The sequence below is a fragment of the Lithobates pipiens genome, unplaced genomic scaffold (genome assembly GCF_037356315.1).
Source record: "Lithobates pipiens isolate NorthernLeopardFrog02 unplaced genomic scaffold, aLitPip1_a1.2 Scaffold_8, whole genome shotgun sequence".
NCBI lineage: Eukaryota > Metazoa > Chordata > Amphibia > Anura > Ranidae > Lithobates > Lithobates pipiens.
The window spans coordinates 605,843,273-605,856,366 of NW_027507903.1; the positions used below are offsets into that span (position 1 = coordinate 605,843,273).

A 13,094-nucleotide genomic window follows, 5' to 3' on the forward strand; every position below is an offset into this window, starting at 1 on the left:
CCAAGCATTCCAGCAATGGGGACGAGCACAGCAGCTCCAGGCGCTGTGTCGGATCCTTATTGGACAGATTGAGAGCAGCGGGAGCCATTGGCGATCCTATTGGACGCCTAGGAGAAGGGGAGGAGCCACATGGCAGAAGCCGCCTCGATGGAGAAGAGGACACAGGAGCCGAGGCCTGCCACCTATATGGGGTAATTGCCAGCAGACAGGGGAGGTGCCACTGGCCGGCAGCATGGGGGTGTTTGTTTAACCCCCCCCCCCCACCCAAAAAAACCCCCCAAAAAAACAAACATCTGCCACTGCATTTAAGTATATTTGAATAGAAGAGGTATATTCATACATAATACATATTCTATGTATTTCCTAAACTCATGTAAGAGTTATTAGTTCAGAAGAGGCTCACTGGGTCATTTTTGAAACCAACCAAAGTTCTAAATCTCCACTTTCCATGTACTTGTAAACAAACCTAATAATTCTTACTGCAGTAAGGGGGATTCAATGAGAAATGTGTATTTTTTTTAATCTGTAGCCATGAAAATAATGACCGGTATGGTGAAAGTAGCGAAGGAATTGACTCATTACATTGACACAAGCAAGCGTCAGCTGGATGTGGAGAGGGCAAAAAGCCCAGAAAATAGGGCACCAGAGAGGCTGGAGAGTCTGCGTGAGAAGATACAAGAGGTAATGGAGCAAAATGTTGTTTAAATGGTTTACAATGTGCTCAACCACTTGATGCCCTATCACGTACTGTACATGTGACACGTCATTGTCATTTGTTTCTGGTGGTCATGCCCTACACCATCGGTTCTCAACCCTGTCCAAGTACCCCAAACAGGCCATGTTTTGGGAATTTCTCTTAAAATAGCTGTCCAAAATACCAAGCCATTGACTGATTTAAAACGCCTGTGCAAGATAAAGGAAAACCTGCAAACATGGCCTGTTGGGGGTACTTGAGGGGAGGGTTAAGAACTACTGCCCTACACCATAAAAGCGATCCTAGCAGCTAACTGGTTGCATTTGATCCAGCGGTTGCGGCTATTGACAGTAGTGTTACTTGGAGACTGGAATGTCCCCGATCATCTCTGTGGTCTAGGTCAGGGATCTCCAAACTACGGCCCTGCAACTGTTGGGGAACTACACATCCCATGAGGCATTGTAAAACTCTGACATTCACAGACATGACTAGGCATGATGGGAATTGTAGTTCCTGAACAACTGGAGGGCCATAGTTTAGAGACCCCTGGTCTAGGTGAATGAAAGCGACAAGCATTTCATCACTTCAGTTAGGGAAAATGTAAAGTGAGACTTTTTTTTCTCTGGATAGCATGAGATCATTGTTTTTTTTTGTTTTTTTGAATCTCAGGTTTTCAAGGGTGGAGTAGAGAGATCTGGGGCCTTATAGACCCCAGATGTCTCCATAAAGAGAATCTGTCATGCTTTCTGTTTTATATGGGAGGTTCTTGTGATAGCAATAAAAGTGATCAAAACCAAAAATTATTATTTATTTAAAAAAAATGTTTTTATTATTTATTTGATTTAAAAGCGTCCCCCCCCCACCCCCGTTCCAGAGGCGAACACATACTTAGGTTGCACACTTATATGTAAATGTTGTCCACACCACACGTGAGATATTGCCACAAATGTTATAGCGAGAGCAATAGTTCCAGCCTAATGCCGCATACACTAATGCCTGGAAGAAAATCACCTGGCTTTTAGGAAAAAACTCAAGACCTTCCTCTTTTAGCAGATGATCAAAGCTCGCCACAGCGCCTAGAGGCGATTCAGTTCGCATTGTGCGCTATATAAGTATTTCATTCATTCATTCATTCACATGAGCGGATTTTACGTCGGAAAAATCTTGGATGGTTTCTCCAACGGAAATCCGCTCAAGCTTGCCTTGCATACACACAAAAGTTTGAACTTTCGACCGTCAAGAACGTGGTGACAACACTACGACTAGCTGAGAAAATAAAGTTCAATGCTTCCGAGCATGCGTCTAATTGTTTCCGAGCATGCGTAGGAATTTTGCGCGTGGGAATTGGTACAGACGATCGGAATTTCCAATCTGAACTTTTTCCGACCGAAAAATTGAGAACCTGTTCTCATTATTTCCTGGCGGAAATTCAGCCAGCAAAATGGAGCATACACACGGTCGCATTTTCCGACCAAAAGCTCTCATCGGTCTTTTGCTGGCCGAATTTCCGATCGCGTGTACGGGGCATAAGTCCTCCTTTGTAACTCCTAAACTGGTAACCTGTAAACATTTTTAAAGTGTCATCTATGGAGGTTTTTAAGTATCGTAGTTTGCTGCCGTTCCACAAGCATTTGAAAACGTGACATGTTGGGTATCTATTTATTCGGCATAACGTCACCTTTTATCTTTTTAACAGAAATTGGGTTATATATTGTACAAAATAATGGACCCTAACAAACTAATTTTAAGGATTATAACATTACCCAATTTTTGGGTTATATATTACCTTTTTTTTTGCATTAAAATTCATTAACTGCTTCCTGACCGGTGCACAACGATGTACGTCGGCAAAATGGCACGGACAGGCAAATGGGAGTACAGGCACGTCCCTTTGAATTTGCCACCGTGCCATCGTGTGCGTGCTGGTAGGGACCTCCATGAGTCCGTTCGCGGGTCCCGTGGACTCGATCGCCGTGAGGATACCTGTGATCATCTATCTCATGGGGAGGAAGAAGGGGAGATGCTGATGTAAACAGCATCTCCCCATTCTGCCTAGCAACAAGTGACAATGATCTCTGCTCCCTCTGATTGGAGCAGAGATCAGTGATCTGTAAAACACAGCCACGCCCCCCACAGTTAGCAACACGCCCCTAGGACACACTTAACCCCATACACTGCCAACTCCTGGTTAATCCCTTCACTGCCAGTGTCATTTACACAGGAATCAGTGCATTTTTTTTAGCACTGATTGCTGTATAAATGACAATGGTCCCAAAAATGTGTCAGAAATGTCCGATGTGTCTGCCATAATGTCACAGTCACAATAAAAATTGCTGATCGCCGCCATTACTAATAAAAAAAATTAATAAAAATGCCATAAAACTATCCCCTATTTTGTAAAACGCTATACCCAATCAATAATCGCGTTTTTTTTTTTTTTTTTTTTTTTTACCAAAAATATATAGAAGAATATGTAGCGGCCTAAACTGAGGGAAAAAAACATTTTTTTAGGTATTCTTGGGGGATATTTTATTATAGCAAAAAGTAAAAAATAATGCATTTTTTTTTCAAAATTGTCCCTCTTTTTTTGTTTATAGCGCAAAAAATAAAAACCGCAGGGGTGATCAAATGCCACCAAAAGAAAGCTCTATTTGTGGGAAAAAAAGGACGTCAATTTTGTTTGGGAGCCACGTCGCACAACCGCGCAATTGTCAGTTAATCGACGCAGTGCCGAATCGCAAAAAGTGGTCTGATCTTAAGCCTGCAAAATGGTCCAGTCTGAAAGCGGTTAAAGTCCCAAATCCCCCCCCCTGTTTTTTTTTTTTTTTTTTTTTTTTTTATGAACATCACAGAACAAGCTTTGATTCTTGGCGGGTAGCAAGGTGATTAACGTAAACATGTATTTTTGGAAAACGACATGGCGGCATAGAACAGATAACGGTTGTGTGATGTTGGCTGTTGCAGAGCCATAAACTGGGATTATAGCTAAAGCCAGTTTTTGGATTTTTAAATGAAGATTAAATCCGTTATAAAAGATAGAGGACAGCTGTGATGCCCACATGTGAAATATTTATGTTGAAATCAGAGTTCCCCTTTAAAATGCCGGCTTGGATGTGATTTTTGTTTCTGTGGGCATTGCTCACCATTCTTATTTCAGACACGTTGCTGGGTCAGGGTCAGGTATCATTTATTTATGGAAAGCTACGAGCAGTTCTTCCGAGATTTACAGCACCGTGTGTTAAAGGGTGACGCATCATTTCATTTGTGTTTTTTGCTTTTTTTTTTTTTTTTCCAGCTTGGTTCAAACTTGGAGGATGTCGGTAATATGATGAATTCTTTATTCAAAGGCGTGTTTGTGCATCGCTATCGGTGAGTCATTTTGGTTATCTCATTTATTTTTCTTCTTATTTCTTGATGAAAACTCTATTAGCTTGGTGACCCCCCCCCCATCCTTGAAACGCACTGTTGGCGGGTGAATAACTAACATTTCCGGTGCGTCTGACCTGCCATTTAAAAGTTCTACCTTTTTTTTTTTTAAAGTGGTTGTAAACTTCAGACATGAAATCTGAACAAAGCATATCCCTCTATAGCAGGGATATGCAATTAGTGGACCTCCAGCTGTTGCAAAACTACAAGTCCCATGAGGCATAGCAAGACTCTGACAGCCACAAGCATGACACCTGGAGGCAGAGGCCTGATGGGACTTGTAGTTTTGCAACAGCTGGAGATCCGCCAATTGCATATCCCTGCTCTATAGTGTGTCAATCCAGAGCCTCATACACACAATCAGATTTTTGGACAACCGTTCGTCCGTTTTTTTTTTTTTTTTGTTACATGCCAATCTCATGTCGAAAGTGAAGAGGTTACTCACAATACGAAAATTCTCGTACGTCAGAATACAACCTTAGAAGTGACGTAATGCGTTCAATAATTTTGTATGTGTTCTTTCGTTTCTGAGCATGCGTAGTCTTGCGCTCACAATTTATTTTATTTTATTTTTTTTTCGTATAAAACCCGTACTAATTAAAGGAAAATTGGACGTTGAGTTCACGTACTATTAAAACTTTAAAGTCTGCATATCAAGCTTTTGTCAGACGAAAAAATTGGAATCGCCTGTAGAAAGCACCGTACTAACGATCCGAAAATCAGCAGATCGTTTGTCGGACGAAATTTAGCTTCCAATTTCGTACGGGCCTTTAGTGTCATTTCTGTTTTCTGCCAGCATCAGTCACTTATGACAATTTTTCCTGACACCAAGAGAAAAAAAGGTGACAGGGGAGGGAGCTACAGCTGATTGACAGCCTCAGCTCTGTTCCTGTGTGCTGTGTCAAGGGGGCCTTGCCTCCAATTGGCTCTCAGAGCTCTCCTCACTGAGCTCTGCAGAGTGTAACTTCAGCTCTCCGCCCCCTTTTTTTCTGAACACTCAGACAAGCTTTATAAATGCAGCACTTTGAAGAGATGTAGAGAAGACTGCAGATAAACAGGTACAAGTTATGGAGGATTTTTTTCATCTCTGCCTATCACCTGAGGCAGGTTACTTCACTGGGTATATGTAAGGGTTTACAACCACTTCAAAGTGCAAGTTCACCTTCACAGAAAAATCTGTAAGGTGAACTTACACAGGACCCCCACCTCACCTCACCCCTCCCTAGTCCCGCTGACCTGTTGCACAGCGATCTCCCGTTCTGAGCCCCGGTATAGCCGCGTCAGGGGTCTGGGGCTTGGTAATCCCCTTTACGCGTCTTCTTCCCCGCTGACAGAACCGGCTATGCAGGTTCTGATTCGTCGGCGCCGAACAATTAGAATGCTCTGAAGGGTCCCTCCTGACGGGGTACATTCTGGAGATTCAGTTGCGGGGATTTCTAAACCCTGGACCCCTGAGGCAGCTATACCGGGGCTCAGAACGGGAGATCGCTGTGCAACAGGTCAGCGGGACTGGGGAGGGGTGAGGTGGGGGTCCTGTGTAAGTTCAACTTACAGATTTTTTTGTAAAGTTGAACTTGCACTTTTGAAGTGGTTGTAAACCCTTACATATACCCAGTGAACTAACTGGCCTCAGGTGATACAGAGATGAATCCTCACAAAGCCTAGAGCCACCTCTGCTGGCTAGGAAGGGGTTAACATCAGGGGCGATCAAAGGGTTAACTGTGTGCTCAGCTAATGTTTATGTGTACTGTGTGAGGTGCTGTACTAGGGGAAATTGAATTTATTTCCTGCTTTGCAGGAACACAGGAACCATACCTTCCTTCCTATCAGAACAGTGATCTGCCTTGTTTACATCAGATCACTGTTTTGATTCTCTGCCTGATAATCAGTCCGCGGTACCTGTGGAGCGCTCGTGAACACAGCGGGCTCAAGCTGACGGCCCTCTCTCCTGTCGGATCAAGTGCGTGTGTGTGTGTGTGTGCGTGTGTGTGTGTGTGTGTGTGTGTGTAAATATATGTGTGTGTGTGTGTGTGTGTGGATATATTATATAATTTTGCGTGATCTGGTGCAGAGGTCCCGCCCTGTAGCAGTGAAACTGCTATAGGGTGGACCTTAAATAGTTAAAGCAACCCCCCCCCCCCCCCCCATCCATCCATCCATCCATCCATCCATGTTTCCATGCTTTATTTTGCTAAGAAATCACATTGAAAAACACCCCCCTTGCATTTTTTGGCCGTGGTCATCTGGAATAAGGGCGGAGGAGTCATGTACTTCCTGGAATCCATCTGTCCTTAGCTCGGGCATGCAATCAAGAGGGCATACTTAGCCGAGAAAGTAAATCTGATATAATTCCCTACATATTAATGCTAGCAGCATAAGGATTAAAAATAGTCAATGATGTACAAGTGAGAGTGAATTTCCACTTTAATGTTACATTCTCTCCTTTGCAGTGTTACATTTGCAGACTGCCATGTGTTGTACTATTTTTAATAATGCCGTGTTGTTGTGCCTTTGGCTGGCAGATACTGCCAGCTGCATGGCAATGCATTCTCCTCAGCCTGAGCTGAGTTGCTGGGCAGACCAGACTCAGGAACTAAATATCTCATATCCCACAATGTAGCAGCTTTGCTCTGATTCCTGCCTAAGCTGGGCTGCCATTCCGTATAATGGCTAAAGAGGATCTCAAGCCCCCCAATTACTGGAACTGCTGACTTTAAATATTAAAACACTTACTTGTCCAGGGATCCCACGATGTCGGCACCCCAGCCGTTATTCCGGCTCTCTGGTTCTGCCGCCACCATTTGTTGTAAGGGAAACCAGCCGTGAAACCTTGCGTCTTTACAGCCGGTTCACTGCGCATGCGCTAAGGGCGCTGCACTTGGTGAATGGCCCTGTGATATGGGAAGGAGGAAGGGGGGGTGAACTTCCGAGGGACCTTGCTGCGGCGAGGTCTCCCGCAAGTGGGAATGGGTACCTGTCAAAAACAGGTACCCGCTCCCCCCCGAATGGTGCCAAATGTGGCGGGGGGTGAGCAAACAAGCCCTTTTGGGTGGAGATTCGCTTTAAGACACATTATAAATATAATGATTATGTAAGTAATTATGTAAGTAAGTATGAAGTATAATAAGTGTACGTTATGATATATTAATGATTTCTGTTCCTCAACACTTTGGCTTGACCATTTCTTTTCTGCTGTTGTACGTAGTGATGTCCATGCCGATGTCCGTGCTCTGTGCATAGAAGAACTTGGAATCTGGATCAAAAGCTACCCCCATTCTTTTTTGAATGATAGCTATCTGAAGTATTTAGGGTGGAATTTGCATGACAAGGTGAGGAAGATAGAGATGCCATATGGCACGAGGATGGTCAAGCACGGTGGTCACAGCTATTATTCCTCCGAATGCTGCTGTACACTCTTCACTCTGAAGTGTCTGTGTCCCTAGAAAGGCTGGATGAACTTTGGGACTCGGGAGGGGGGGACCATTGTGCTTGGAAATAGAAATAGTGAGGTGGCTTTACAGCCACCAGAGTCACTTCTACTAAGCAGTCACAAGCTGGCTGGTATCATCCTTTTGTTTGCCATAATGTAAAATATGCAATCTATCCATACCAGATAACGATGAAAGCCCAACTTCAGACAAAAGTTTTTTTTTTTTTTTTTGTTAGTTTTTTTTTTTTGTTTTTTTGTTAGTTTTTTTTTTTTTTTGTTAGTTTTTTTTTTTCTCGCCTAAAGCAGGGATGGGTTATAAACCTCTGTGGAGGAGATTACCCTTTCACTTCCTGTTCTGACACCTTTCAAATGACAGGAAGCAGGGAGTAGTCTACCAAACAGAGACACTGATGGCTGTGAGTTGAGACAATTGAGAGTTTCAGCTCCTTGCACACTCCAAAAAAATAGTTTTGAGTTGGCAGTGGGCTTTAAAACCCATATCTGGGCAGAACCGCCCATCCAGCTCACCCCACTTCTACCCACCCCTCCTTTCTTCTACCCACCCCTCCTTTCTTCTACCCACCCCTCCTTTCTTCTACCCACCCCTCCTTTCTTCTACCCACCCCTCCTTTCTTCTACCCACCCCTCCTTTCTTCTACCCACCCCTCCTTTCTTCTACCCACCCCTCCTTTCTTCTACCCACCCCTCCTTTCTTCTACCCACCTCTCCTTTCTTCTACCCACCCCTCCTTCCTTTCACCCACCCCCCCCTCCTTCCTTCTACCCACCCCTCCTTCCTTCTACCCACCCCTCACACACCCCTCCTTCCTTTCACCCACCCCTCCTTCCTTTCACCCACCCCTCCTTCCTTCTAACCAACCCTCCTTCCTTCTAACCAACCCTCCTTCCTTCTAACCAACCCTCCTTCCTTCTAACCAACCCTCCTTCCTTTCACCCAACCCTCCTTCCTTTCACCCAACCCTCCTTCCTTTCACCCAACCCTCCTTCCTTTCACCCAACCCTCCTTCCTTTCACCCAACCCTCCTTCCTTTCACCCAACCCTCCTTCCTTTCACCCAACCCTCCTTCCTTTCACCCAACCCTCCTTCCTTTCACCCCCAACCCTCCTTCCTTTCACCCCCAACCCTCCTTCCTTCCACTCACCCATCCTTCCTTCTACCCATTTCTATTTAAAACCAAACAAAGAAAAGACGTACCCAAGTCCATTTTAACTTCCACCTTCACCATAGCTTTTGTGGCTCCCGTTCTGGAAGGGAAAACAGATGATCCGCAGCATTTGGAATTGTCTCCCCGAAACTCACAAACTTTGGGAACCTAGGAGGGGGAAACAAATTTAGGGCCTTTGTGCCCAAACCAGCAATGACTGCTTTAGAACGTGAAGCTCAGAGCAGATGGTAATATAATCAGCTCAGACCAACCGGATACTGGGGTCTCCTACTATAATCTGTTTAAGCTGTTATGTATGTCTTTACCCCATTGTGTAGTACTTCATATTCCCATTGCACACGTTCCTGGATGCGCTCTCAGATTTGGGTGCTGCAGCAAAGACCAGCTGGATACTGGTTCAAGTCACGGTGAAGATATTTGCCAGCACACCATGGAACAAAATAAATCGCGTCCAAACGGGTGATTTATTGCATGATCACAACACAAGTATAGTGCAGCGTTTCGGAGCCGCGCAGGGCCCCTTCGTCAGGCATGTGATGACTTACCCCATTGTGTGCCTCCTAGGTGTGAATCCCCATTGTTAGTTGAGTCACCTATTTATTGTTTCTACCTGTCTGCTCATCTCTTGGAGATGTGATTAATATTGTATCTTTTCATTGTTATCAAACCTTGGTGGGATGTTATGTGTTTGTTTATGATAATGTGTAATGTACTTTGTGTATCCAGGGTTGTGGGCTTGTTGCCAGACTGGAATCCCTGATTAATCAAAGCATTGTCTGGATGGGCACTGCATCACCTAGGTGCCTAGTTGTTTAATTAGCTTTATGTTTATGCTTGCTTAGATGTGCTAGTGATATCCCTAGCTACAGTTTGCATTGTATACGATAATGAGATCCAGCTCTACCTGATCTTGTGTGCTATATATTCTGTGTGAATTGTATGAGGTATGTCCGGCTTGAGGTAGAACACCCAAATAATTAGCACCTTATCCCAAGTAATTAATTATGAAAAGGGGGGAGAAATGGTATTTTATCGGTGCTGACAGATAACAATGAAAACCAATGAGATAAAATTTATATAATTATAAGGCGAATAGTGTTTATAGTATAGACAGAACCACTTTGGTCACTGATAATCGACAATTTGTGATACAGATGGGCAAAGGTGAATATTCAGCTTTAACAAAGATTGCTTTTTCATGACATGTTTCGCATTAGCTTCATCAGGGGATATACGAATCAGAAAAACGTAACAAACTGTACAGAAATACAAAACAAATAAAGAAAATACATTAAATGCAGAATTAAAAAACATAATTATCTTGAATACAAATATATATATATATATAATGAAAAAGACAGGACAACTGTTCCGATGCAATAATTTCCTGCAATAATTGGCACACACAAGCCTGAGGAAGAGCATCTTCGCTCGTAACTGTACAGTGGCTGTTGCTGTTGTTATGCTTGATACAAGATATTGAGGTAAAAGGAAATTATTGCATTACTGGTGGATGATTGGAAGTTCCACCTGACACACCTATGTATATGTGTGTGTGTGCGTGTGTGCGTGTGTGTGTGTGTGTGTGTGTATGTGTATACATATATATATATATATATATATATATATATATATATATATATATATATATATATATATATATATATATATATATATATATATATATATATATATATATATATATATATATATATATATATATATATATATATATATATATATATATATATATATATATATATATATATATAATATATATATATATATATATATATATATATATATATATATATATATATATATATATATATATAATATATATATATATATATATATATATATATATATATATATATATATATATTTATATATATATATATATATATATATATATATATATATATATATATATATCTTGCTACACCCCACACTCGTCCACAGTAAGGATACACAAAGAAGGGGGAAAGCGGACATGTTGTTACACCCACCGGAGTTTTGCATTTTAGACGTATTTATAACAGTAAAGTCAGTTTATATAGTGAAATACAGGACTTAGAACTCCGTCTGACTGCTTAGATGTTGAAGTTTAAAAGCCGTGAACTTCTGTCAGATTAGCAAACCTGTGAGATGAGAAGGGTTGCCGCTGCTTTTAAAATTCAAGATCTAAGTAGTCAGACGGAGTTGTAAGTCCTGTATTTCACTATATAAACTGACTTTACTGTGCGTTATAATTAATCGAAATTAGTAGATTAATCGATTAAAAAAATAATCGATTAATCGAACACAAAAATTTTAATCAGTAACAGCCCTATATTTTATATATATATATATATATATATATATATATATATATATATATATATATATATATATATATATATATATATATTATAGTGTGTGTGTGCATGTGTCCCTTGCCAATATCCACCCCCAAAGTAAATAAAGTGAGTTCCAGTGTGCACCTACAGCGAGGGGAAAAAAGTATTTGATCCCCTTCTGATTTTGTATGTTTAACCCTGACAAAGAAATGATCAGTCTATCATTTTAATGGTCGGTTTATTTTAACAGTGAGAGACAGAATAACAACAAAAATATCCAGAAAAACGCATTTCAAAAAGTTATAAATGGATTTGCATTTTAATGAGCGAGATAAGTATTTGATCCCTTATCAATCAGCAAGATTTCTGGCTCCCAGATGTCTTCTATACAGGAAACAAGCTGAGATTAGGAGCACTCTCTTAAAGGGAGTACTCCTAATTTCAGCTTGTTACCTGTATAAAAGACACCTATCCACAGAAGCAATCCATCAGATTCCAATCTCTCCACCATGGCCAAGACCAAAGAACTGTCCAAGGATGTCAGGGACAAGATTGTAGACCTACACAAGGCTGGAATGGGCTACAAGATCATTGCAAGCAGGTGAGAGGGGGACAACAGTTGGTGTGATTTTTTTTGCAAGTGGAAGAAACCTAAAATAACTGTCAATCTCCCTCGGTCTGGGGCTCCATGCAAGATCTCACCTTGTATAGTTTCAATGATCATGAGAACGGTGAGGAATCAGCCCAGAACTACACGGAAGAATCTTGTCAATGATCTGAAGGCAGCTGGGACCAAAGTCACCAAGAAAACATTTGGTAACACACTACGCTGTGAAGGACTGAAATCCTGCAGCGCCCACGAGGTCCCCCTGCTGAAGGAAGCACATATACAGAACTGTGAAGATTGCTAATGAACATCTGAATGATTCAGAGGAGAACTGGGGGAAAGTGTTGTGGTCAGATGAGACCAAAATCAAACTCTTTGGCATCAACTCAACTCGCCGTGTTTGGAGGAGGAGGAATGCTGCCTATGACTCCAAGAACACCATCCCCCACCGTCAAACATGGAGTAGGAAACATTATGCTTTTGGGGTGTTTTTCTGCTAAGAAAACAATGGGGACAGGGCCACCATGTACCATCAGATCTTGGGTGAGAACCTCCTTCCCTCAGCCAGGGCATTAAAAATGGGTTGTGGATGGGTATTCCAGCATGACAATGACCCAAAACACATGGCTAAGGCAACAAAGGAGTGGCTCAAGAAGAAGCACATTAAGGTCCTGGAGTGGCCTAGCCAGTCTCCAGACCTTAATCCCATAGAAAATATGTGGAGGGGGCTGAAGGTTTCGAGTTGCCAAACGTCAGTCTCAAAACCTTAATGACTTGAAGAGGATCTGCAAAGAGGAGTGGGACAAAATCCCTCCTGAGATGTGTGCAAACCTGGTGGTCAACTACAAGAAATGTCTGACCTCAGTAGTTGGTGGCAAAACCCTCGTTGGCAATCACAAAGTCATGTTTTGCGAAGGGGCCAAATACTTATTTCACTTATCAAAATGCAAATCAATTTATAACTTTTTTAAATTGCATTTTTCTGGATATTTTTGTTGTTGTTTGGTCTCTCACTGTTCAAATAAACCGACCATTAACATTATAGACTGATCAATTCTTTGGCAAATGTACAAAATCAGCAGGGGATCATATACTTTTTTGCCTCACAGTAAGCTAGTGTCACCTAGATCTTGGGTGCTCAGCGATAATACCTACTTCTTGGGTCCAGACTGGAGGAAGCTATATCTTAGAGGTGCCCAAGCTGTGAAATGGTGCTGGACATTCCACCACAGGTGCTAATTATGGCAGGCCACTTGCCCCCTTTGCTTTCACCCGCATTTAAAGCGGAGCTCCACCTAAAGTGGGAAGTTTTGCTTAAAGGCCTCCTCCCCGTTTCCTGAGTGAGTGATTAACTTGTATAGCGCTACCTATGCGAACTGAATCGCCTCAGGGCGCTTTCTTGTCACCAGAGT

General features: G+C 42.2%; 1 protein-coding gene across 1 annotated transcript in view; it reads left to right on the forward strand.

Moving 5' to 3' along the window:
• The window catches only part of STAG3 (STAG3 cohesin complex component), a 171,059-nt gene that overhangs the window by 35,755 nt on the left and 122,210 nt on the right, over nucleotides 1-13,094 (forward strand). The window contains exons 8-10 of the mRNA XM_077470584.1: nucleotides 530-681; nucleotides 3,990-4,063; nucleotides 7,326-7,449. Coding sequence (XP_077326710.1) covers nucleotides 530-681; nucleotides 3,990-4,063; nucleotides 7,326-7,449 — 350 coding nt within the window. The remainder of the gene's footprint in view (nucleotides 1-529; nucleotides 682-3,989; nucleotides 4,064-7,325; nucleotides 7,450-13,094) is intronic.